Source organism: Sinocyclocheilus grahami, unplaced genomic scaffold (assembly GCF_001515645.1).
Source record: "Sinocyclocheilus grahami isolate Dianchi unplaced genomic scaffold, SAMN03320097.WGS_v1.1 scaffold254.1, whole genome shotgun sequence".
NCBI lineage: Eukaryota > Metazoa > Chordata > Actinopteri > Cypriniformes > Cyprinidae > Sinocyclocheilus > Sinocyclocheilus grahami.
The window spans coordinates 138,190-166,018 of NW_015505433.1; the positions used below are offsets into that span (position 1 = coordinate 138,190).

A 27,829-nucleotide genomic window follows, 5' to 3' on the forward strand; every position below is an offset into this window, starting at 1 on the left:
CTTAGTGTAAACATACTGTATTATTTTGCAAGTATGGAGAACAGCGATAGATGGACGGACGCTGAAGTGCAGGTACTTGTAGCAAATGTAGCACTGCCAGTTGTCATGGGAGATTCTTAGTCCTCCTTTCCATTCTTTCAATCACTTTACATATACGTCGACATTTCATGTCCATTATTGTGAAACCCGCGAGACACAACAAAAACACAGCTCCGGTCACAGCGTCCTCCATCCTCCTGTTGTTAACGTAGTTCTTTGTTTCTGTTGTTGAATGCCGCGCACAAATGACGTCGCTGTCGACCGGCTTACGTCACTTCTTAGTACACACTGTCGATGTGAATGCAACCCTTTAAATGGTACTGGGAAATAGTTCGCGCAAAATCGTCCCAGTACTTTAGTACCGTACATTTAGTTCTGGAACTAAAGCGGTGCGAAAGGGCCTTAATATGCTGATTTGGTGCTTAGGAACCATTTCTTATTAGTATCACTGTTGAAAACAGCTGTGCTGCATTTTTTTTTAAACAGCAATCTTAGGTAACATTATACTGTAACTTATTATGCCTTTACTGTCACTTTTGCATCATTGCAGATAATATTATTAATTTCTTAAAGTCTCACTGACCTCAAACATTTGAATGGTAGTGTACATTGGATTTAAGTGTCTTCTAAATCAATAAATGAAAATTAAAGGTAAAGGTAAACCAGCTTGTACCTTTAAGTGTAGGTGAGGGAGGTAGGACAGGGACTGGGATTGGACCAGGACAGAAATGTGTATTGCAGGCACGTGAGCTGATGGGTCTCTGATGAGGTAAACAGCCCACTGACAGACGCCCTTGTCTCAGACACTGAACGCTACGTGTCTGCACCCCACCACCACAGGACACTGTGCACTGAAAGACACACAGAGAGGACAGGAATATTAGATGTCTAGCAGAATAGAAATGGAACAGAACCCAGATTGGTTATGATGAGCTAGTTGTGCATACCTGCAGCCAAGGAGAGGAGTACCACCCCAGAGTCACAGAAGTGCCACCCCTGTCTGGGCCAGGCTGGAGGATCTGGGGCGGTGGGGGCTCTGGGCAGGGGCCATTATTACAAGCTTGCTCAAGGTCTGCTTGGGGCTTATGGAGGTTCCTGCACCTCCTCACAGGGAACTCTGTGTAGCCTACTTGGGAGTCTTTCTCCCCACATTGCAGCTCTCTTCTCTTTACTCCTGCTCCACAGGAGGCCGAACACTGCATAAAACAACCAGACAATAAGAGAATAAGGTACATAAATATATATGTATACACACATAAATACTCCACTGACCCTTCGCTACAAGATCAACTCATTCCTCCATAGCAACGGGTTAACAATGCTGCTAGATTGGAGGAGAGACATACTGAAGTACAAATGCAGATCGGAAAGTACCACTCAGCTGTCTGGAATCAAATACTTGTCTTTAAAAATACATGTACAGATGTTGATCTAACCACTTGCACACATGATAACGTTTGCATCGCAAGGCTGGAATACACTACATGACTTTTCACATCTGAAGAGATTTTAAAACACTAGGCACCATACACTTGCTGTAAGTAGTTACAGAGGAAAAACTGGACATCATACACTAGACGACTGAGGATAACACAGTACCAGACATTCAAGTTGATTCGAAAACAACAAAATGAGCCTCTTTGCTAGGAAAAGCATGATAAATGAAAACAACATGTATTCTAAAATCGTACACTACGCGATTTTGAGTGAAATCTGTCAACTTAAATCTAGTTAACTAGCGTTAACCCCTCCAGACTGTAAATTAGGGTAAAAATGAATACTTAAAAGCAAATACGTAAATTAATATTTAAAGCAAAATTGAAGAAAGAACTGGTGTGATGTCATTTTGAAAAAGAAAAAAAATCAAGCCAAAACGAAGTTAGTTTGGAATTCATTTTGGGAATTCGAAACAGCTTGTAGTAAACACCATCAAACTGCTAGTAAACAACTTCGAACTATGACTTCTTTGACATGGAAAACTTCTCTGGTTCATTTCTTCTGTTCAATTCGTTGAGGTCAGACGCAAGTAAAAACATGCACACACTGGAGAGCTGCTTTCTGAAATTTAAATAGTATTTCTAATTGAAAGAGACATTAACGCTGTGTTTCATGTTTAATAAGGTAAGGCTGCTTGCTGTAAAGTGAACTATTGTATAAAACGCTTATATAAATATGATGTGACTTGACTGGAACTGCATAGCTTGTGCAAACATATCCACATCGCTATGATCAGATGCTTTCTTAACTGCTGTTTTCTCACTGCGGTCATTTTTGTTGTGTGTTGATAAATGCATGCAGCACATATTTAGGTTCATCATCAGGATGAACAGTATATCACTGCAAAGGTATTTCAAACTTTTTTTTACCCTTACCCTGAAGAACAAAAAAGAACTTTGCCGTGAGTATATCAGGGCTTCAATGGCTTACATGCTGATGTAACCCATCCGGTCCTAACCACCCCACCTCGTTCTGACTGGATATGGATATCACTTAGCATTATGATATTTGCATGAAGACGTCTCTTTAACATGCCCATGATTCTGCATAAGAATTAAATGGGTGAATATATGCATGTGCTACATATGAACTGTTTGTGTGAGCTCTTCTACATAACATCTGATATTCCTATGAGGGGCCTTACCTCTCCCCAGGTGGTAGTTATCCACTGAAGATGCTCATTCTTGGGGCAGCGGCTCAGCACACAGGTCTCCTGGGCTTTGGGCTTCAGGTGTAATTTACACATGCTGTCAGGCACCACCACAGCCCTGGCACCTGGATTAGTGCTCCTGCAGAAAACACTACGCTTCTTCCACCCTCGCCCACAGGTCTTAGTGCACTAGAGAGAAGGAAGGAAAGAAAGACAAACATGGAGAGACAGAGAGAGTTACCCTCACGTGGTCTTTGAGTGATGTTAGTTTAAACATTGTAAAGGTCACAGTAGCATGCAGTTCACCTCAAACAGCAGTTGATATGAACTCTGGAGACAGGCGGTGCAAACTCAACCTGACCTTTAGGAGGAATTTAGTCAATATCAACTACTACTGCAAAATCTTCTCAAAGATTTATGATTTAACATATTACATAAGATTAGACTGGAACAAAATGTTAAAGAATTCAGCATTGCTGCTAATGATGACATGAACTCTGCCAATGTGTTTCAGCATTCTCTGGCTTTCGCGTGTGTTCATGGAAAGATAAAGTTCAGAGTACACAAATATATGCACAAGTAGCAACAGCAAAAGTTAGTACAAAATATTAGATTAAACCATGTGTAAAGTAGTCATTTATCTAATATAACACTTTCCAACAACACTAAGGTTTCAGAAAGGACACTTTGTGTGGTCATTTCAGAAGTTCAATACATGCAGAACAGATTCTTAATGAATGTGCTAGATGTGCAATAACAGCAGGGGGCAGTAGTGTTTCAGCACTAATGTGGCATACAGAACGTTTTTACATTATGTTGTTTTGGGCATCTCAAGCCTTCACCTCATTCTCTGGTCACTTTTCAAAACGTAATACGCATGTGTTGTAATTTAGGGAAAGATTTCTATAAAAGGGTATAGCAGAATTTCAGAAACATGTTCTGGTCAAGCTCAGAAAACTAAACTTTATTCATTGATTATTTACACAATGGCAAGAAAATGAACAGGAACAAAAGTCAAATCTAAAATGGCCCTTTTTTAGCCTCATGAAAAGAATGAGAGTTAGATTATATTAGGTTTATTGTACATGAGGTTAACTTGAAGTTAATTTAAATATTTTGAAAGCATCTTTTGAAATTTTCATACTTATTTCTGTAAATTTATCAAACACGATGGAATGTTTTAAAGTGAGACAAACCAGTTAATACCACAAAACATGACATAATAAGACAAAATCAACTGCTAGTGTTCTTAAGGACCTGGCATTTGTTAGATTGGGATTTTACAAAAGAATAGCACAATCGACATTAAATATTTTGCACTGTGACTATTGTGTTTCATACACGACTTTAATTGTTTGGAGTCAGTATGATTTTTTATTGTTTTAGAAAAAATAAAATCACTTACGCTCATAAAGGCTGTGTTTATTTGATTAAAAATACAGTAAAAAAAAAAAAAAGTAATATTGTGAAATATTATTACAATTGAAAAGAACTCTTTCTATTTGAATATATTTTAAATTTTAAATTAGGCCTGTGATGGCAAAGCTGAATTGGCTGCAGACATTACTCTAGTCTTCAGTGTCACATGATCCTTTAGAAATCATTCAAATATGCTGATTTGCTAATCAAGAAATCTTAATAATGTTACAAAAGATTTATTCTTTCTATTGACGGTAGTTGCACACCTGATGATGACGTCCTATTAATTCCACTGGAAAGAAACAGATGGAGGTAATGTTATGTAGGTTGCATGTTTCTGCAAACATACCTGAGACCAGGAGCCAGTGCTCCACTCTGGAGGACATGTCTGTGTGTTGCAGGGCTGTAGTTGGGCCGGAGCCATTACTGGACATAAGGAGTGAGCCACCACCTCTTCCCGCTGGTATGTCACCTTCCTCATGCAGCGGATGTTCCGCGTCTGCTGCCCACCTCCACATGTTCTACTGCACACTCCCCATTTACCTGTCGTCCAACTGTCAAGACAAACAATTTGACCTTCAGATGTGAACCTTGTGTTTGAACATTTCATCACATTTTAACATGGAAGAGGACATTTTACACCCATATGGCACAGACACGTGAGACGCATACACACACACATGGCCTTCTTCAAACAAAATCTACATAATGTGATGGCCATTAGATTATGACCAATATGATTACTTTCTAAACCACATGGAAACACTGGAAACACACATGGAAAGACTAATGAAGATACCACATACATGTGTTTGCACCCACCTGACCGCACCCTTTCCTGTGGGCTCATATGGGCATATATAAACATGCACTTATCCTTTACATTGAAGTTTCCAGCCTAAGAATTCAAATGTTTATAGAGATGCATCAAGAGATGCAGACATCTTGGGTTCATAAATACAATTTGTAATTCTGCACTATGCACATAACAAAATATTACAAAACAAATATCTGATGGCAAGTAAATGAGACATTTCAAGGTTCTGTAATAGATTCATCAGTATCAACAGTTGGCATGAACCAATGTTTTCCTTCTCAATACTCATAAAATATCAAATTAGCCTTTGGACGCTTTGTGTCTTATTAACAAAGACAAGACGAATTCATCCAAACGCATCCTGTATGTGATTTATCAGCACATTAAAACACGGACAATGAATAACTAAAGCATATAGAATATTCTATTTCACATGTTATTCAGCTCAGACTTTTGCAACAAGTACAATTGGCTTAATATTTGCTGCTTAATATTTTTGTGGATAGTTATTTTTTCAGCATTCTGTGATAAATAAAAAAATCAAACAGCATTTATTTAAAATATAAATATTTTGTAACATTAATGTCTTAATCTCACTTTTGATCAATTTAATGCATCCTCGCTGAATAAAAATATGCATTTCGTTCAAAATATTAACAAAAAAAATCCTACTGACCCTAAACAGTAGTGTAGAACATGTGCATATTTGGTTTAATTATGCCCTCTTCCATCAAATAAGATGATATTTTTGTGGACTAAAGATAATTCTATTGACTTTAGAATTATCTTTATTAGAACAATTTTATTGACTTTAGATAATGGAAATGACGTGATAAAATACAGAATAAATTTTATGTGTATTTATGTCTAAAAGAAAAGAAAAATGTGTAAAAATCATCACTAGTTGCCAGAGAAGCTTGGTTCCAGTGCTCAGATTGCAACTCTATCCTTGCTTCTCTTGGCTGTGGATGAAAAGAGGCTTTAAAATAGAGTTGGGCAGGCCGGGGTGAGATTAGAGCAAATGACAGCTATGACGAGAGCTGTGGCCACAACACCGGACAGACGCCCCAGGTCGAGTTCTTAGAAGACCCAGTTCCAGCCAACCACTGCACAGACCTGAGCCACGGAGTTGAGAAAAATCCTTTAATTTTCTCTCCAGCCATCTGACAAATCGGAGGGAGATGGTTAAACTGCTATTTTAATTGAGGGAAGAAACAAGATCCACAGCACAATATGCCTTTTCACTCCCCCTTGTCCTCTCCTCGCCACATAAATGACAATGTGTCATTGGTCAAAGAGCTGACTTGCCGTGCCTCACTGCAAACCACTGCTGGCGTTTGCTTTAATTTTGTATTTCTGGAATCTTTCAATAACTCGCATATTTCAAGCCATACAATTAAAGAAGACATATCTTTGGGGGCAAAACTGTGGACTGCTTCACATTTCCGGATACGGTCTGATTTCGCTGGCATTTTCTCCATGTCTACCCAGAATGATGCACCCATAATAGATACTTGTTCCAAATCACTCAATGAAATTTAAGATACTGTTGGTCGTACCATGGGACAAAGACTGAATTTTTAGCGCTCTCTGAGGAATGGTTTGGGTTTGGATGCATGTGTAAGTTTAAGAGCACGAAGAGAACCATGTACTTTCCTAAACCCATGTGACATTTTTCTTTTTTTTATGCTAAAAATATTACTTTTTGAACAGACCAAAGCATGTGCTCTAACCACTTTAGCTATGTTTGGTTGTATGATATTGGAAATTGTTATTCATTACAGTAGTCTTTTTGGGTGATCGTGTACACAACAGTTCAAAAGTTTGGGGTCAGTAAGATTTTGTAATGTTTTTGAAAGTTTCTAATGCTCACCAAGGCTGCAATTTTATTTTTATTAAAATACAGCAAAACAATAGTATTGTGAAATATTATTACAATTTAAAATAACTGTTTTCTATTTTATTCTATTTTAAAATCAAATTAATTCCAGTGATGGCAAAGCTTTTAAATTTATTTCGAAAATCATTCTAAAATGCTGATTTGGTGTGCAAGAAATATTTCTTATTATTATCAATGTATTATCAACAGCTGTTGCTTTTTTATTATCAATGCATATTAATGCAATTATTAATGCATCTTTGCTGAATAAAAAATAATTTCTTTACAAAAAAAACCTTACTGACCCCAAACTTTTGAACAATACTGTATGTGAGGTGGTCGATTGTACAAAAGTCTGGTAAAGAAAAGAAAAAAACTCCTAAAGCTGTCTGCACTTTGAAGAATGGCGGTTGAACAGAAAAGCAAACACACAATCATGCAACACAACTAATAAACCAAAAGAAAAGGAGGAATATTCAGAGGGCACTGCAAAAGTCTTTAAGGCATGCACATTTATCTTTTCATGACATTTTAGGGAACAAATCAAGCTGGCCGCTTCTGGGCCCAGCCTGTGTTTGAAGTCACCGCGCTCCACGCTTCACAGAAGCAGCAGGGCAGCATTTGCAGCCGGAAGCAAGTCGTCAGACTGAGTCCTGTAGGCCATAGTATGGAGATTAGCGCTTGATTCCTTGCCGGCTAGACGCGCTCAATCCCCACAGGGAGGCAGTCTCTCTTGCTCCATAATAAAACATGGGCAGACCTGTCAACACTGAAGATATTTGCTGGAAAGATAAGCAGAAGCTTCTGTCTTGTTCTCCTGTTTTGAATGCATGCCCATACTTTTCTGGAAGTGTTTCCAAAGGATATATTTTTTTTTTAGTTTTCCTCTTTTCAGCAGTCATAAATCAAAGCACATAATGCCTCAAACAAATAATGTTCTGGGAGTCTGAAGTCGATATCTTAAGGCCGTGATGTCATTCAGTATGGAGAGAAACAGACTCGGCTCTGCATACAGTGGGGGAGGTCATTAGTAACTGTGGGATTTAGGACCTGTCTGTCTGAACAATAAACACACTTACAGTATGACCTACACCGAGATAAAAAAAAATCCATTCTGAATGTTGGGAATCTCATGAAGAGAGAAGAAAACGCACAAGGCCATTTAAGATTTAACGTAATACCCTGTCGTACCTATATTTGAAAAGCTCTAAAAAGGGATGAAAATTAAAACTGTCATCATTTGCTCACTTTCATGCCATTCCAAACCTGTATGACTTTCTTTCTTCTGCGGAACACAAAAGAAGATATTATGAAGATATTTTTTGAAGATATTCATATAAATATGTGTCCAAAAACAACACTTTCATTGTCAGAAAAAAAAAACAGACATTTTTCAAAATATGTTCTTTTGTGTTCTGCAGAAGAAGAAGAAAGTCACACAGGTTGTTAAAAAAAATAACATGAGGGACAGTAAATGATGGTAGAAGTTTCATTTTTGGAGGAATTATCCCTTTTAATAGCTTTTCCAATGCAGGTATGACAGAGTAACTAACTCATTGTGTGACCCACAGGATGGTGATGTAATTGCGCTGTGACACCAACAGAAGGAGTCTGGGATCACTGGTATTCTCTACTGGTAATCAAGGCCTCTCTGCTCACCAAGTTAAAGTGTCATAGGGTTACAGGCAGACATTGGCGGTGAGTGATGGGAACCTGTGCAGTCTGTCTCGACATATCCAGCACCGCCACAGACACTCTGCTCTCCCGTCAACCCTGCTGTTGTTTTCAATTACACACTATTGGACTATTTGTCAGGCTTTGAATGGGACAAGCCAAACTGGTTAGAGCTTGTTGCTGTAATGAAATAATCATATGGTCTTGATTTCCCCTTTTAGCATTGCCTCGCCATAGCCCGAATGTTATAATCGTTCGCAGCCAACATTTCACACAACGTAAGGCCAAAGAGAAAGAGAGAGCGAGAAGGACGGAGGGAAGAAAGCCAGGAGAGGTGATTTGTTATCTGAGATCCAGAATGGTGCGTCAATGCCTTTCACCCGGGCAAGTGAGGGATGCAGGATATGTAGATGCTTCTGTAAGGCAAGAGATCAGTAAATCAAGTTAAGTTGAGTGTTGCTCTTGTAGGAATGGCAGCAAGACTCTCAAAAGGAAGATGGACCGGCAGATTGACTTCAGCTTTGAGACATCCAGATAAAGGCTGTTTTGAGCAGTTCCTTTCATAGTCTCCAGAGCCCCGAGGAGGTTTCTGACACCTAGACTGAGAATGTTTTTCCCAGGGTCCCTAGTGAGATGGTCCCTGCTTTTCTTTCTCTTTTTTTCCATGCAAAAAGATCATTAAGCATGTTTTACGCACGGTACAATGTCTCTACCCAATTCATTCGCCGACTTCTGTAAAGTGCCTTTTTCCCATTTATCTTCCTCATTTCCAAATATAACACTTATCCTTTTCACTCATAACACTCACTGTAAATATAGTGGGAGACTTCGATAAATATGGCTTCGATTCTTGGAATATTTGAGTAGTAATTCACTGTAGTCAACAAAAAGACAAGACAGAACTAGAAACTAGTATTTATATGTGTCTATATGCCTTATTATGAAACCTGGTGTGTATGTGGGTTTGAGTTTGTATAATTTAAGAGGTGCGTGTGTGGCAGGCTGTGGCTTGGAGCTGGAGTTTGGGTAGTGAGGGTGCAGACAGTCCCTGTCTGGAGGCTATGTTAATCCTGTTTTCTTTAAGGAATGAAACAGAGAAAAGAACGTGATTTCTCAGAGCTTTAAGCTGGGTTCTGCTCATGCTAAAGCCACCACAGCTGATTTCAGACAGACATACCTGGGCACTGTGCCCACCAATAGCGCTGGAGAGCAAGGTTGTACACCACTGAGAATTAAACTAAGAATGCTTTTTAAATTCTATTTCAGTTTTTTAATTTGATTGGAAGTAGCAAACAGGTTTGAAATTAAGAAAGTTGAATTAAAATAAAATGTGAATTAAATAAATTTTTAACTAGAAAATGAAGTTTGGTAAAGACAAAATTAGACCAGCATGAGATCAGAGATCAGCATAAAATAAAAATTCACAATTTTCTAAATGCATGTTGTTGATCATATTGTGCATGATTCATTCATACTTGTTCGATTTTTTTTGACGTCATGATTTTTTATGTAAATGTCATAATTTGATAATCTTTAGTGAGAGATATTTTTCCCATATTGTGACATACCCACCCATTTTTGTTTTACAATCAATTGCAAGCTTGCATTCAGATCTGCCTCCATCCAATAAACAACCAACTGACAGAACCAAGTACCCACCCTACATTTATTTTCTAATCTGTCTCAAAAGGATGTATATGTCACAATCTGGAAAAAAGCATCTGTTGCTACTTACATTATATCATGACTTTAAAGAAGTTTAAAAGGTATTTAAAGTCTTATGTGCATGTTTTATATATTGTTTCTTTCCTATTTAACTTCCAATTCAACTACTGTGTTTGGTGTGAGCAATTCAAATTTGAACTCAATGACTGAAATGGAGCTATTTCTTAAATTCTAAGTTGTGTCCAACCCTGCTGGAGAGAAGCAAGCATGGAACAAGGAATGCAGACAGAATAACATACACACACACACACACACACACACACACACACACAGAGACTCTTACTAGGCAGGGCAGGGCTGTGTGTTGCACAGGTGAGAGCCCACCACAGGTCTGGTCTCAGGGTTGCAGAGTGAAGAGTTGACCTGCGTGTTCTGATCCTGCAAACAAATGGCTTTCGTCGAGATCCGACCTGAAAGAGATATAGAGAGATACAGATGAGTATAAACACAACTACTCTCTTTGGACATTTTGCAGAAATCCATCTCTCTAACCCAGCCTAACATACATCTTAATCATGCGATAAACTAATGCATTCTCTGAGCAAACAAAGCCGGGCCTCTGTCAGTGTGAGAGGCCAGGAGGGGAGGCCCAGAGGTCTGCTCTAAAGAAAAGCATGAATGAAACTGTGTGAGAGCACAGATAGAGATCTGTGGGCATGTCATAGTGCTGTCTGTCTGCCACCAACACTCAAACAGCTGACTGTGAATGGAGGAGCCACTACCACAGAGATAAGCCAATGAGATTGAGAGGTCTGGAGGAAGGAGGGGCCCACCTTTTTTTAGTTTTTTATTCAGCTCACAAAAGTGTGTTTGATGGACCTGGACAAATACACACATACGCTTCCTTCCTCACCACACCACACAACCACAGAAACTCTGCTCTCTCACACTTGAGTCAGCAAAGCAAACATTTACTGTACATACGGCATCAACTCACCCCCAGCACAAGGCGCAGAGCAGTCAGAGCGCACCACAGACCAGGTGTAGTTGTGCTTCTTCTCAGGATGGGGTAGAGTGTATTCCCATGATATACCAGGATTTTTACCCTGAAGAAGAATCTGTGGAGGAGAAGAGATGGACATAGGTTGGTGAAAACAATCAAGCAACAGGCTTCTGTCCATTTAAGTATACACGACTGTTCAAAAGCTTGAAGAAACTGACAGAAATGTTATACTGCAAGGATGCAGTTTTCTGCAATTCTGCAATGATGCATTAAATTGATGAAAAAAATTAATGCAATTCAAAATGCTATGAAAGATTTCTATTTTAATTATACTTCAAACATTCTGTTCATAAAAGAATCCTAAAAAACACATTACCATTTTACTATCTTCAACACTGATAATAATAATACATAATAAATGTTTTTTTAACAGCAAATCAGCATATTAGAAGGATTTTGGAGAATCATGTGACACTGAAGACTGGAGTAATGGCTGCTGAAAATTCAGCTTTGCCATCTCAGGAATACATTATCTTCTAAAACATAATAAAATAGAAAAGAGTTCTTTTAAATTGTAATCATGTAAAAACTCATTGTGAAATACAATGTTGCTATTTTTACTTTTACAAATTTTTACTTTTATTTTTGATCAAATAAATGCAGCCATGGTGAACATAAGAATCTTCTTTTCAAAAACATTTTTAAAAAGTATTACTAACCCCATACTTTTGAACAGTAGTGGACATAAAACAAACAACAATCGAATATGTGAAGGATTCAAATACACACCATGCATCACCTGTCTTTGGGAGCAAAGCACTCAATAATGAGGCCACTTTTAGTCAGATTAACATACATACATGCTGGACAAAGTCAAACTCCAATCACATTATCTAGATCTGCTAGTTTGAATATGCAAAAACTGGACTGGTATGATTTCAGCTGTTTACTCAACGTTTAAAAAAAACGGACTGAAATTTAACTGTTAAATTGCATGCAAACGTGCTGATTTTCTTGTTAATGTTCTCATATTCCAGCAAGGAAGAAGCTGCCAGAGTGTCTGCTGCTGTTTTGTGGTTGTAGCTCCACTGGGATTGAGAGATGACACCACAGTGTGACGCTGATCTGGAGGGATGGTTGAATTAGACTGTCTATGTGTTTGAACTGAAGCTTGTCAGCTTGGAAAACGGCACAAGTGGACCAAACTGTGGGTTGGGTGAATCTGAATATTTTCATATAGTGGTGTACTGTGAGACTTTATTTCCCAGTAAGTTTTACATTGATGTTTATGTTTCAGTAGGTCTGTATGCTATAGTTTTGGTGGCTGTTCCTGGAGAAGATCTTGTACTCATTCATGTGAGACTAGACCACAGAGGAAGTTCAGCCAGTTCCTCACTAAATATGTGCCCAAGGCCACTGAGGACAGCTCGAGGATAACTCTAATGGAGTGGAAAAGTTCTCTGACAAGAAGAGGACCTTTGTTTTTACTCAGACTTTGCCAAATGGGGATTTTCCTCAGACTGTTTATAATAAAAAATGCAATGACACCAAATTCACTGGAACTGGTAAATCACCAAACTATATGTATAAACAAAGCAGCTAAACAAGGATCGAATCTTAAGGGTCACTGGAGAGTTGCAGCAGTGTTTAAACAAGCCAACAGTAATTGCAAGGCAGCCCAAATTTCTCTTAAGTAAGAGTGCGAACTTAAGTAGTGGATTAGGCAGATGCCACCCATCCTCTAATTACGATGGATTTACCCTCAGTTAATGTTTTGAACAGGAAGTGTGTGGCAGGCTGCTGCTGATGTGGGAAGATTATGCTTAAATCAGTCACAATAAACACAATAAACCAGTCTCACTGCTCTGTCAGATTATCGGTTTAGCTAAAACTATCTAAAATCTTTACTAGCCAAACTTGGGTTCAATTTAGTGTCATGAATATATGCTTTACATTACGGATGGAGAGGTAAGAATTCATGTGAATTAATGTTTAATGCTCAATGAGATGCAGGTGAATGTTGAGACAGAACCACTAACTGAAAGTAACTCAACTAAGTCCAGACCTGTAGAGGAGGAAAGAATCTATCAACAGAACAGCAGAAGATATTGTGCGAATCAAACAAAGGTGGTATTTGAAGGTTGGAGGATTTTCAGAGGAAGTAAAACAAGTATACTGAAACACAGTGGCAAGTTAGCAAACTTTTTAACATACTGTATCTTGGCTCACTCTCCCTCTCCCTCTGAGTGTCCAGGCTGAATCTATTGCCCTGGAAGCAGTCTGTGAGACCCTGCACGCTAGCCTGTTCAAAACTGGTCCAGATTTACAGTTGGCACTGAACACAGAGCAACTATTCCAGAATCAGGCCCAGGAGGAGGTCTCTGATCCATCTGTGATCCGGCTAGCCATCTGACTATGGATACAACACATGGGGAAACTCTACCTCTTCTGATCCAGGGTCAAGACCCACATGAGTCCATTGCACCATGTCTGCGCTCTGATATAGGAAGTCTAGAGTTTCAGTCTTAACATATGAAACAAGAATCACAATTTTAAACATCAATTCAACATGCAAAACAACCTTCCCCATCCAAATACTGTAAAAGCTCGTTTTGTTTTATGTTTTATGCTAGTTTTGTTTTATGTTGCAATGAAACTTCATCTGATCTAGCTCTAGACACCCCTCTTTCGCTCTAGTCATTCTGAATAATGACGGAAAATCTGGGGTAATTACTAAACTACAGGACTACTAGGACAGGTTCATTATCAAGCACTCCCAGTATAGGGTTACTACACAAAAATCCATCTGTGCCCTGGCTAGAAGCGTAGCAGTTCCTACCGTCAAGAAGAAACGAGTGAATGAAAGACTGATGAATGGGAGCACATCTAAATGAATCACTCTGGACTGGCATGACCCTCTTAAGACATGCCACAAGAACGTCAATACTTAATTAAATCCCAAAAAGTGTTTAAATCAGAAGCACGTCAAGTTTGAAAGGAACTGCTCTGTTCTGTCTCGTCTAGTGCCTCTCAATCCACCTTGCTGAGCCGATTAAAACCTGGAACCATGTCAACATTTACATTCGCATTTCTCAAAATGCACTTTCCTAAGCGTTCAGTAAGGGTCTTGAAGCTGACACTTATCCATTAAAATGAGAGACCCAGCCAAGCATAATTGATCAGCTGCTTCCCGCGACCCCAAGCCTCTCTGATCTACTGAGTTCAATTGCAGAAATCTTCTAATCTCTCTCTACCTTACTCTTCTTTTTGAAATTACAGCGTATACTTAGAGAGATTAATGCCAACTCATCTGCAAATCAGACCTCTGCTGCCACCACCCACCCTGGGGAAACGTAATGAAGAGAGGGCATGTGTGCTGAAGGGGAATGTGGCATGCACATAAAGCACAGGTTGAGTGTGGTGCAGATCAAAGGCCAGTAAATAAGATCAAAATGAAAGCGTATTAAATTAAGCATACCTAACTTTTGTATAGCTTACACAATAACACCTGCAAAAGTATCAAGGCCAAATAGATTTTTAACAGCTTGAGGTGTTGGTAACAAGAAAAATTTGGAAGTATGATATAAGGGATCTGCACTTGTTTTAACTGGTAAGTGAAGCCATCCAAACATGCCATCATGTTATTCTTTCTTGGAGTTCAAATGATTCATTCAAACTTTACAATAACTTTATGATGGTTACAATACAGATTGCAGCAGCATTAATATTGAATTGTTTGATGCTACAGCATTATTCTTCAGTTTAGTCTTGTGTTGTCACAATCAAAACTTAAGGCTCTCTAGATTTTGGCATAACATAGACATAACATCTATTTTAAATCTTGACTAAATTTCTTGTGAGCTTGATATGAAATGATCTCAAGATCTTATTAATTTTCCCTTACCTCAATGTAAGCAAAAAGCTGTTTTCCTGAGCTTTTGACAAAAAAGTTGTTTTCTTATGTTTTTTCTTGGCCTGGAGGCAACAAATCTATTTCTAACTGCAATATAGAAATAATGCTGCATCGTGGATTAGCGGATTTGGATTTTCTCTTTCCAATAGCAAACTTAACATTACATATCAGCCCTCAGAACGGATCTACTGCAGTACAACACAATGGCAATAAAAGGTTTAAATGATCCTTCTGAAATCTAATTATCTCTCTTATCCCTGCTTCGGATTTGTGATATATGAAGCGTCCTTACTATGACTTAACCTCAAAGGAACATCTGAACCCATACTCATCACCCTTCATGAAAGCGGTGCCCTGTGCTGCCCATTAGCACAGCACACAGTGCAGCGAGTTCAAAGCATAGTGCCATTCACATTGTCGCACCGTTTGATCTCGAATCTCCACATACTGAAGATGAAAGTCGCAATGACCACGTCGGCTCTGGCCTGCAATTAATCCCAAACAGAGGCGTTAGTCTGCCCGTTCGACTCATTTGTGTCCCTTCTCTTCTCTCTCTCTCTCTATCTTTCCCTCATTTGTTTCTCATCTCTCTCGCTCACCCACTGTCCCTCAGCCTTGTTTTCATCTGACCGAATGGCCACGGCACTCTTGCCAAGACCCTGTCATGGCTAATTCGCTAACAGGTGTCAGGCTGGACGGGGACGGGGGTGACTCACTTCAAAGAGCAGGGTCTCATTAGTGGAGCCTGTGGCGTACAAGATCTCAGGCCGGTTGAAAGAGCACTGATAGTTGAACGTAGTGCCTGCGAACTGGAATCTGCCAGGCCAGTCCACCGTCCAGTCCCCCGTCAGGTAGTAGGTGCCAAGCTTCAGGCTGCGGACAGCCAGGTAGCTGGTGGAGATCTCCATCTCCTGTACCCTGATGTTCCTCGCTCCAGCAGGAACCGTCACAACGGGGTAATATTCTGAAGAGAAGGAAAAAAAGAGAAAATAGGTTTGCCATGTCTGCTCACTTTTGCAGTTTCTGCATTTTTAAAGGCCAGAGAGAACAGGCATCTTTGAGCTGATGCATTATCACCTCCTTCTCTCAGAGGAGAGCAATGAGGTGCCAGACTGCAGAGCTCTTGCTGTGTAAGTGCTCTAAAAAATACATTGAAGTTTTCTGTTAAATCTGAGGAGAGGAGCTATAAAGTGACAGACTTGCTCATACAACAAGGATTTTTTCTTCTCTTATTTCACTCTCTGTGATCTTTTATTATATTTTATTAAAGACCACTAGTTCCAAACTATTCTGATCAAATCAAATACCACCTAATTACCTCCAGTGTTCAATTCCCCCAAAAAATGCAGATTTGTGAAAGATTCAAAAGTTTCGGGTCAGTACTGTTACAAAATATTTCTATTAAAAAAAATTTAATTAAGTCAAAATAAACTGAACTCTAAATTCTAAATTTAGCACGGTTTTCATTAAAATTATAAGCAGCAAAACTGTTTTCAACACTGATAAAATTAAGAACCACCTCAGGTGAGAACCATTGCTTTAGGCATTTTTCTATTATTTTATCATGATATACTCCTTGTTTCTTTCTCTTGAAGCCTGTGACTCTCTTCAAAATATTGATTTGTCAGAGAAGATCAGAAGGTATGAAAGGAACATGCTCTACAAGCACCTTACCGTTGGCTCTGTGCTGGAGGGTGTACAGGCCACTGTAGAAATTGCAGGTGGAGTTGTCTCCTTTACAAACTCCACAGGCATCCAAAGCAGCCTTTGATCCCAATACCTGGTCACAGCCCACCGGCTGCACAGAAAAAGTTCTTAAAATTAAATTTTCAAACTGACACACACAGTTTAGCCAACTGGGCATATGTCAAGCAATTCTCATGCAAAAAACCATCGTAAAATCCGTGGTAAATGTGATGACCTTCTCAGAATCATCACCTCCTCACGTACCTCGCATATTCCATCAATGCACACGCCTCCTTTGTAGTCAGAGCAAGACGTCCCATCTTTGACTTTGCTGGACATAGCAAAGAAAAAATCAAAGTCCTCAGCAATGCAGTACAGCTTACAGATGTCCTCTTCTAGATAGGAGATGAATGGGGTCATTAGATCTTATAGCTTCAGAGTGATTTTATGTTAGATCTTCTGAAGCAGTGTTCTGGTCCTCTCAGTGCGCTGCTATGAAGTTTCATGCATGAAGACATATGGAGCAATGATCCTGTGAACATCTTTCAGACAAAATGCAGGTGGACTTTTATGTAAATTGGAAAACAATTATATTGAGCATATGCACAAAAAATACAACATATGCATCAAAAATTTAAAAAATTGTTTTTATTAAATTCAATTATGTCATAAATTATGTCATGCATAATTTATTCCAAACAGACACAATGCAATTGTGTATTACTGTCTAGTGCTAATTACTGGGAATGTTTAAACTGTGTATGGTTGGCCGCGAAGCAACTGGAAGGCTCACCATGCTGTAGAGAACATACCCAGAGAACACATGTTGCACTAAAATTTAAAACTCTGTTACAAATGGGCCCATAAAGCTGGAATGCAAAAGGGTCAACTCTATCAAACGCTCCTACCGAGAGAAAAATATGGACTTATCAGAGACGCATCTGCATTCACACACAGATCCAGGCTCATCCGATACAGCTGCTCAGTATGAACTGTTAGATTTTTTTTTTTTTTTTTTTGGAACATATTAGATCATAATTATTGTGCTTATACTTCAAAGGAAACAAATGATGTTGTTACAGACTTACAGGTGTAGCTCAAAGGGAAGCTAAACAACAGTAAACCGAACAATAAAAGCTTAATTCTGAATAATGCACCTAAAAGTAAAGAGGAGGCCAAGAGGAACTTAACAGCGGGACATGTCAGTGGTTTATCCAATTTGATCTAGCTCCAAAATCCCAGTCAAATAGGGGTAAGTGTTTCCTAACACCTGTACTAGCCACTGAAACACACAACCTACTGATTTGAGCACTGAGCTCCATTCACCCCACTGAAACCCCTGGATACACTGACGAGGACTTTCTAGCAGGAGACAGCTCAGCATCTCCTCAAGTCTTTCTCATTAGTTTTAAAAAATCTGACAGGACAGTACGCAATTGTTCCTATCCTTTCCCTTTTTCACTCCCAGTCCACTAACTCATAAGAAAGCCCAAATACACAAACAGGGTCCTATTCAGGTCCAAACCTGCCTACAAGATTGATCAGTGCACTGCTCTCACAGAACGAGTGGATACATGTTTCCAGTCCAAATCCATGCACAGCTTAGGCAACACACATTAGGTGAGATGAATCACTTGGGTGGAATATATTTGTCCTATGTAACAATCTCAATACATATTGTCAGAAACAAATGAGAATGATTACTATTTAAAAACACACCTGTTCTTGCTGACTCAGATATCAAACATTAAAAACTAAGCAGGCAAGGTCTGAGATGAATGTTTAGAAGTTTGTTGTTAGTTATGTCAGACAAGGGAGCATATACAGTTCAAAAGTTTATTATTATATTTTTTTAATATGTATTTTTTTAAATTCCAAATGAAAGCTGTTCTTTTTAGTGTTCCATTCATCAAAGAATCCTTAAAAAATATATATATATCGTTTCTACAAAAATATTAAGCAGCACAACTGTTTTCAACATGGATAATACGAAATGTTTCTTGAGCACCAAATCAGCATATTAGAATGATTTCCGAAGGATCGTGTGACACTGAAGACTGGAGTAATGTCTGCTATTTTAAATGTAATATTTAACAATATTACTGTTTTATTGTATTTTTGATTTAATAAATGCTGCCTTGGTGAGTATAGAGAGACCTTTTTTTTTTTCAAAAACATTTTTCAAAAATCTTACAGCCCCCAAACATTTGAATGGTAATGTACATTATTATATTAATTATATTATATTAGATTATATATTAGATTAGATTAGATTATTTAATTTAAAATGTGATTGAACTCATACATTTATTATACATTCTTTTTTTTTAAAGTGTGAGTCTCGCTCGTCCAGTAAATGAAGATGCATGGGGATTTTGAACCCAGCAGAGGTTTACTGTGCTCTCTTCAAACTGTTAATGAGACATTTGCTTTTGTTCGCAATGAATGCATTAAGGCCCAAATATCTCCCATACCTTCCACTTTGGTGTATGGCTTCCATTTGTAGTACCATCCCCTGAAGGGTTTGCTGTTGTACTCGGCACACTGCTGAGCTCTGAAGTCCACTTCATTGGGCTGGCATCGCTTGTTGTTACACAGCTGGTGCAGTCGACCGGGGCCTTGGCAGAACTTGCCGTTGTGCTGTGGGCTTGGGTGAAACAACCAGCAATTAGCACAAGTGAATATGGAAGCAGGGAGAGAGAGCAAGAAGAAGAGAAGAAACAGATGTGCCTCAGCAAGCATTCAACATGCAAGAGGAATGACAGTCATTCAGTACTTTTTGGAAGAGGGGCTTGTGAGATGCATTTCATATGATGTGCATTAGCATCTGCACTAAGGGAATGTCTTTGTGCATTATCGGTGATGTGTCTGACTGAATCACATCCCAACTGACAGCTGTAAATGATATTAAGTGCTTGGAATACAATTCCATTCATGACTTGGACTCGCCTGTGTTTTCAACAGCTATGATTTTTGAATAATAAACGTCAACGAGAATAAGACAGCACGCAGCTGTGCTGATGTACCTTACACATTGTGTTGTCTGAGTCGACTTGCTTGCAGTCAAATAGGAAACCTGGTTGAAAATGGTTTGTTTTGGATGGTCCCTACCATGTTTTCTTAACTAGTTAACCAACAAGCTGACCTTGATAAACAGTGATAGGATTTTTCTGGCTGATCTAGCAAAAAACAACCACCAAACTAACATAACCCTTCTTGGACAAACATCGAATTTCATTCGGTCATCTTTACTTCTCTGAAATCTGTAATGGCCAACTCTTGCAAGCAAGGCTGGATATCATAAAAGGTCAGCCCTCAGGCTCTGGACAATGTGTTCGAACTGTCACCCTGTCTTGCTGAGGCAGCTTGAGGCTGGAGAAGAGTGGTAGCCTCCTCCCAATGCCACAGGAATGCCTCCAAGTGCCACATGAAGCAAACAGTCACCATCTTTCCTGAGGGAAAAGCGGTCCAGCAGCTCCTGTAACCGAGGCTGTGAGAGCGGACGCATGCTTGCGGCATGGCTGCATGTTTTAAAGTGGAAGACTCTTGGGTACCCTCTTGTAGCTTAACCTCAAAGCAAAGGACTGCGCCATGGGCCTGTCAATGTGTGTGTGTGCCTGTTCTTTTAGTCTCTGGCCTTTAGCTTTTTATTGCATGTTCACACTTGAGGAGCAGTTGAGCCTTCCACGTGCTCTTAAAAATCACTCATCTTTATGCATGTACAGTGAGTGATCAAACAAAGAAAGCATTGGGAAAACACACACAGTGAGATATACAAGTTACTTTTCTTTTGAAAACTGACAACATAATTCGTTTTCAAACTGTGGGTCTTGACCTGCTGGTGGGTTGCAGAGTGGGAATAAGTGGGTGACTAGAATGGTGGTGGGTTCTGATGCACGCAAACATACAGAGCGACCAATTGAACAAAAGACTCTAAAGAGTTGATTATTTTATTGAATTGTTTAAAAAGAACCCAGAGTTACTGGTTTGATGAACCTTTATTGATTTAACTCACCAAATCCATTAGAGTGGCTACTGAATCAACATATGATTCACTTATTGAACTGCAAATACTAGCATTTTTGAACTTCTGGTTTCATTCTGTGAAAGTCTATGGGTTTTTGGTTAAATGCCAGAAATAGGGTCAGTGGTCAACACAAGTTCAGCATATTTTTACATTGTATTTTACAACATGAAAAACATAATTAAAACCCCACTCGTTATTTTTTTAAGCTTCTATGTGTCTTGAAAAAAGGCTGTAGCTAACAAGTGGCTAAATAGGACTACAGAGGTTGTCGCGCAAAACAGGTAAACTCATCTACTCACTAGTGCACGTTTACAGCCTCATTGTGTTTATACTCGGCTCCTAGCAAACTACGCTAACTAAAAGATTACAGCTTGTAAATCTGAAGTAAAGATCAAAAGATTTGTTGGAAACTTGCTGGTGACTTTGAAGTTGTGTGGCAATTATATAGGCAATTACTATATATTCAATTACTTCAATTCAAACTTTTTTTCTTTTCTTTTTTTACTAAAAAGTTTTTGGTGGGTCTCAACGAGATTATACATCTCTAGGTGGATCCTGGTGTGAAAAACTCTGGGAACCCTTGATCTATGAACATACTGCATTGGAAAATTATGCCTCACTTTTCAGGAGAAGTCAGTGAGATCAGTAATAGCCTAACAGTGCTGTCAGAGGCTGTTTGTGCATGTCTGCTTTTGTTTTTGGAGCAGGTTTTCAGGCTGATCCTATTAGAGCTTTAGTGACAGTGTACTATGGGCCCATATGGTAGAGCTTTTACAAAAACACACAAAGCACAAAAAGAGATTGATATAGAAGAGGCGAGGGAGAAAGCCAAGTGCATGTTTTCTGATTATACGTTGAAATAACTGTGCCCAAATAAATTTTGTGCTACATGCTAAACTTCAGACAAGAGTTGTTGGCAAAGGGGAACATTATTCTCTTTTTCTTTGGCCTCAGGTAATGATGCATTACTGCTACCCATGTTCTCTTAGTTAACACTGTATCCTATACAGTAAACAAACTTCAAAAAGGCAATCCCATCAACAACCATCTCCACTATGCTGTTGCCAGATGTCTTTTTCAAACATTCATATCAAAGACACTTGTACCTGTAAATCTGCCAGCTGAGTATGGATAAAGTCAAGGGAGCACATTTATCAGATCAAATTTATTGATAAATGCTGTATGAGTGAGATGACATCTTATGCTGCTGGCTTCAACAGCTGTCTCCTGAGGACCTTATACTGAAGTGATGAGAATGGGGATTCCCCTTGAACATCGTCGCCACAAACAGCAGACATACCAACACCTATTCCACTGCAGGTGCTGTCTGAGAGCCGTAAGGGAAGATTGTCCATCAAAATGCCTCTTTTGAAACATTTCCGAGTGAAATGATACAGATAAAATGTTCTGATCAACATGAACTCTGCTTTTCATGCAGAATGCAGGCAGATGTTCATGGTTTGCACCTCATAAATACTGTATGTGTAAACAGCCACTCAGTGAGAAGAGAAGTCAGTTAGAATGATCATAGCACACTTGACTGCAGTGTGAAAAGCAGCGATATTGTCTACTGCTGTATGAGTGAGATGACATCTTATGCTGCTGGCTTCAACAGCTGTCTCCTGAGGACCTTATACTGAAGTGATGAGAATGGGGATTCCCCTTGAACATCGTCGCCACAAACAGCAGACATACCAACACCTATTCCACTGCAGGTGCTGTCTGAGAGCCGTAAGGGAAGATTGTCCATCAAAATACCGCAATACCGCCCAACCAATGTAGGCCAATACCGCCCCAAAAATCTCAGATTATAGTACAAATTATGCCTTAAAAGCAAGCCCAGCTGAACCTCTGTCAGTGGATCAGATGCCATTGAACTAATATAGACCAACAAAATCAGAACAAAAAAGAAAACAGCTTTCTTGCAAATAAGAGTGGGAAATGCCTTTTCTTTTCTAGCAATGTGCTTCCAAAATCATTTAGCAGGATCTCTCCAAATGTTGTGCATCTATGTAAAGGATCTTTAAATCAACCTAATCTTTAAATCTACCTAAACACTTTGTATGAGATCACAATGGATAATATACAGTAGATCACATGTGCCCAATTTAATATTTCATATGTACCCAATTTAACAAACACACAGCAATTTTTGGGCTGGGTATTTCCAGGGCATTAATTAGGTTCTCCTCCTCAACTCACATCACTTTGAATAGTTTCTTTCTTGCTTTCTCTCTTTCTTTACTGGAACTGTTCATGTCAGACATGTTGGTCTGGCTGTCTAAGGCATTATACGTATGTCCTATTCCAACAGAAATATGCTAAGATGCTCTAGACAGCCAAATGTTGATGAAGCACAATTCCATGCTCCATAAGCTTGACCAAACCACATGTAGAGCCACCTGTGGTCTATAGAAACCCAATCTCAAATAAACCTGACACCGCATACAGAGAGGAAGCACCTGAACCTAAACGCACAAATACTCCATCTACTATTTGACAGACACTTATATGTATGAATGTGTATATGTATGCAAGTGTATATGTGTATATATATGTGTGTGTGTGTGTGTGTGTGTGTGTGTCAAATTTGTACCCAAAAGTGAGCTAAACCTGACAAAATCTCCAAAAACCTCCCTTTGGGGATGTCCTCATTTGTAAAACTGGTATAAAAATAAATTAAACAAAGTTTATTTTAAATTGTAAAAATGCAGAAATGTTCCTGTAAGGGGTATGTTTCGGTGTAGTGTTGGTGTAGGGAAATAGAATATACAGTTTGTATAGTATAAAAACCATTACGCCTATGGAATGTCCCCATTTAGATAGCTAAGTAAACATACGTGTGTGTGTGTGTGTGTGTGTGTGTGTGTGTGTGTGTGTGTGTGTGTGTGTGAATGTCTAAGGTTCGGGGGTAATCTAGGAGTTGCAGTAGGTCAGTTGGTCTGGAAACACATGTGCTTCCCCCATTCACAGCTAATCTACCATTTGTGGCAATGAAAAAGTGCCATTAACAGTTTACTAGAGAGATCATTTTAATTAGCATTAACAACCAGTCAGAGCACAATATTAAAATAATGTTATTTTGCAATCAGACGACATATTCATCTGGATTTCCTCTTACACAAACACAAACTGAATTTAACCATATTCTTGAAATGCATTATAGATGGTTCATTCAAAAAAATGTAATAATGTGTCAGTATCTTAACATGAATGTGTCTGAAGCAAAGTGTCTGATATCTTTGAATTTTTGGTTACCTGGGGCTGTTGCAGGACCGCTCTCTGTACATGACCCCTCCACCACAGGTGCGTGAACAGTCAGACCACTCGGACCAGCCCGACCACTGGCCATGCACTGCTGTAGGACCATGATCACCAAATTTGACACACTGTCCTCTCCAGCACCACTGCATTATGGAAATAGAAAAAGAATAAACATCTTACACTGATCAGTAATGTATGAAACTCTGTTTTTTTTCCTCTTTATTTCTCACATTGTGACTTTATATCTTGCCATTACAAACGTATAGCTCACAATGTTATATTATATCTCACAATCTTGCGACTATTTCTTGTAATTATTATATATTATTTCACAGCTCCAACTTTTTATCTCATAGTGTGGCTTTACTTCTTATGTTAGACTTGGCTCATATCTCACGGCCTCATAATTACTTTTTTTACTAATTTTTTACGCGCATAGAAATGTGTTTAAATTCAAAACAGCCACCAAAATTAGTGTTTGTGTGGTAGATGAGGAGATAGCGGACTATTATCTGACAAACTCATTTTTTTATGTCAAAGAGAAGAGACGGTATGAGAGGAAAAGTGAAGTAAAGGAGAGAGTATATCTGCCGAGAAGATCTTGAGCCTGCTGGTTTGGGATGGGGCCCAGAACTACACCTGGAGAGCAGGACTCGGTCCAGCCAAGCCACACAGTCCCACACATCAGCACCTCTCATCCCCATCAACCAGTGGAAAGGACCAACCGTCCTTATGGAACATTTACACAAAGCAGAGAACAATACTGCAGGTGTGCATGAAGAAAAACGGCGAGAGAGACTGGTCAGTTCGTGTTCCTCCTTAATGGTGGTTTAGTGAGTTCAGACAGAGAAATGGTGAACAGACAAGCACTCACTCACCATGTCTGGTCCACAGATGGTGCCCTCGGCAGCAGGCATGAACTTGGTCTCACACCGGTGTCCTGTTCTGTGGCACCACAATGATTTACAGATGTCCTGGTGGGCACGAACACACAGAGAGCACAGTCAAAAATGGGCCTACACCCACTGGGAACCCTTCAACCTCCCTGGCTTGCACCTCACCACGCCGACCTCTTGTTTCTACAGCAACGGCCAATCAACTTTCCCAACAAATAAAAAAGCCTGTCAAAATCAATCACTGTGCTGCCCAAAAGAAACATGCTATTATCGTTGCATTTTGTTTCTTCCCACAATACGACAATAATAATGGGTGATGAGGGGTTGGGAGACCGGCCACTGCTGGCCGACGGCCCGACTGCATCTGGCAGACAGTGAGAGAGAGACATGGTTTACAAAAGCTAGCAACACTGGACTCTGGATCATTGGGTAGCTAACACTGCTAGCTCCCACGGCGAATTACATCTCAACGACTTTGTGACAAGGACAGGATGGCTTGGGGGAACAGAAAACAAAAACATTGGGTTTTATCTCTACAATCATTCTTAATTAAGATGTACAGCTGCCTTCCATCAAGGTTGATGTTTAAGACGTTTTTCAGAACAAGTAGAAGGTCTCCAAAGCGCACAAAAGCAACAGGGATCTCTCAAAGAGAAAGTCCATAGCATGAGAGCTAATCCCACAGATAGACTCTCGCAATGTTCATTTCCCAAGCACAACTATTTGCATATCAATGTGTGCATTAGACGCTAAAGGCTACAGCAGATGCCAGAGGGGGCCCTGTACATCTTTGTCCATGGACTGTGAATGAAGACTTAAGAGTAGATTTTGAGGCAATGGGTCTCCTCTCAGTGGACTGTTTTCTTTCCAAAGCTCAGATGTGTGTTTGTGTTGACCATGACGTCTCCGCACACAAACATTACAGGTTGAAGCACATTTAAATATCTGTGACCCTAAATGAACTCAATCTCTGTGAATATTGTGGCATTGTGAATTGTCAAAAGGATTGATTGAAACTGAATTGTTTAACAAGAGTTGTTGGACGTTTCTAACATGTGTTCAAACTAATTTAGCATAAAGATCCACTGAAGCACTCCTACTATGAAGAGATGCCTAATAGCATATTTTATACACTATGAGTTACCTTTACAAAGTCCAGGCTGCACAGTTTTGCTTTCGAGCCAAACTGCCATTTGCACTGTATATCAGCATCATACAGCTGACCTGGAAGCTGCTCAGGGTATTTGTACTGGCCTATCTGCTTAGGTTCATCCACTAGACATGAAGCCTGAGCCGTACTGTGAACACAAATGCATGCAAAGAAAGATGAGCACAGAAACAGACATAAAAACCATACCATATTATACATTTCAACATATTGCATATTTATCTATAAACACAAAATATATATATATATATATATACAAAAAATATATGTAAAATATATATTAAAATTATATATAATAAATATTATAGTATATAGAAAATTAAATATTACAATAAAAATGTAAAAATACATACATTTCTAAAAAAACACTTTTTCTGTGGAGTAAAGTGAAAGTTTACCCTAGAAATCGGTTCAAGTATTGCCGACTACAGGCAGACCATGAGAAAACACCATTATTCCCAGCCAATGTGGGAGACATTATGTTCCCTTCAGTCTTCCGGCAGGGATTCCCCTCTCCGTCATGGATCATTCCAAAACTGGGGCAAAAAAATGGAGGGAGCAAAAGAGGGAGAGATGGAGATTGTGAGTTTTACCCAGTGAGACTACTAATGTACAACATAAGGACAGAAACCACTCCATGAGTCTGGTGGGACATTACCTCTACAACTGAAAGCTCTTTCATCCCACAAAACCCTTCGATAATCTCTACTCTACTGAATAAGTCACATGATTCACACATTTAGATGTTTACTTTCAACAGCCCTGTGCCAATCAGACTAATGAATGCATCAAAATAAACATGTGCACTATAGTCACAAAATTCAGACATAAGTAGTGTTGGAAAGATGTGCCATGTGTTTATAAATTACCACTCCTCAATAAATGAGTGATTAACGACTGTTGGCCAGTGAAGATTTTGCCCTAAACACTGTGCACATTGGAGGCACGTGTCCATTTCATTTGACCAAAATGTTTGAACCGCTGAGAATGACAAATCCCACAACATGTTATCAGCCTGGTGGTTCTCCAGGATAGATTTTGTTCCAGTTTATGTTGAGAATGTGCCAAAGGACCGAAGGACTCAAAATACGGCTGTCATTAAAAAACAAAATCGTAAACATACAGCATAAACTTCCCTTTATCACAACGGCAACAAGCAAACACAAACAAAATGTTTGCTTGTTGCACAGCATATGGTTTCCCAAATTGAAATAGTGTGGGACCTGAAAGTATGAGTAAACGTACTTATGTCCTGACTCGTGGGCGATGGTGAAAGCGAGGCCCAGCCCTGTATCCTCATTAATCGTGCAGCTACGATACTTGCTACACATTCCACTTATTGGAGCGAAACCTGCAGACAGGAAGTCAGAAAGGACAGAAAGAGTAAAACATGGGTGGAAGATACTGATGCATGTTGAGGATGCAATTCAAACTTTAAAATCCAGCAGGTCTGAATGAAAACATTAAAGGGATGGTTCACCCAAAAATTAAATTTACCCCATTATTTACTCACCCTCAAGCCATCCTAGGTGCAAATGACATTCTTCTTTCAGACGAATACAATCAGAGTTATATTAAATAATGTCCAGGCTAATCCATGCTTTATAATGGGAGTGGATGGTAGCCCAAAATTTGAAGTCCAAAAAATTGCACCCATCCATTATAAAAGAAGTTCACACGGCTCCGGGGGGTTAATAAAGGCCTTCTGAAGCAACGCGATGCATTTGTGTAA

The 27,829-nt window shown here is 39.2% G+C and overlaps 1 protein-coding gene across 1 annotated transcript in view; it reads right to left on the minus strand.

The window, feature by feature from the left end:
- Positions 1-27,829, minus strand: part of LOC107598711 (A disintegrin and metalloproteinase with thrombospondin motifs 18-like) — a 61,400-nt gene that overhangs the window by 2,057 nt on the left and 31,514 nt on the right. Inside the window, exons 7-21 of the mRNA XM_016290119.1 lie at positions 27,343-27,448; positions 26,496-26,633; positions 26,074-26,227; positions 24,912-25,007; positions 24,028-24,176; positions 19,217-19,389; positions 17,007-17,137; positions 16,731-16,854; positions 15,773-16,020; positions 11,138-11,258; positions 10,484-10,610; positions 4,455-4,659; positions 2,681-2,875; positions 987-1,235; positions 713-890 (exon numbers count right to left, since the gene is read on the minus strand). Coding sequence (XP_016145605.1) covers positions 713-890; positions 987-1,235; positions 2,681-2,875; positions 4,455-4,659; positions 10,484-10,610; positions 11,138-11,258; positions 15,773-16,020; positions 16,731-16,854; positions 17,007-17,137; positions 19,217-19,389; positions 24,028-24,176; positions 24,912-25,007; positions 26,074-26,227; positions 26,496-26,633; positions 27,343-27,448 — 2,394 coding nt within the window. The remainder of the gene's footprint in view (positions 1-712; positions 891-986; positions 1,236-2,680; positions 2,876-4,454; positions 4,660-10,483; positions 10,611-11,137; positions 11,259-15,772; positions 16,021-16,730; positions 16,855-17,006; positions 17,138-19,216; positions 19,390-24,027; positions 24,177-24,911; positions 25,008-26,073; positions 26,228-26,495; positions 26,634-27,342; positions 27,449-27,829) is intronic.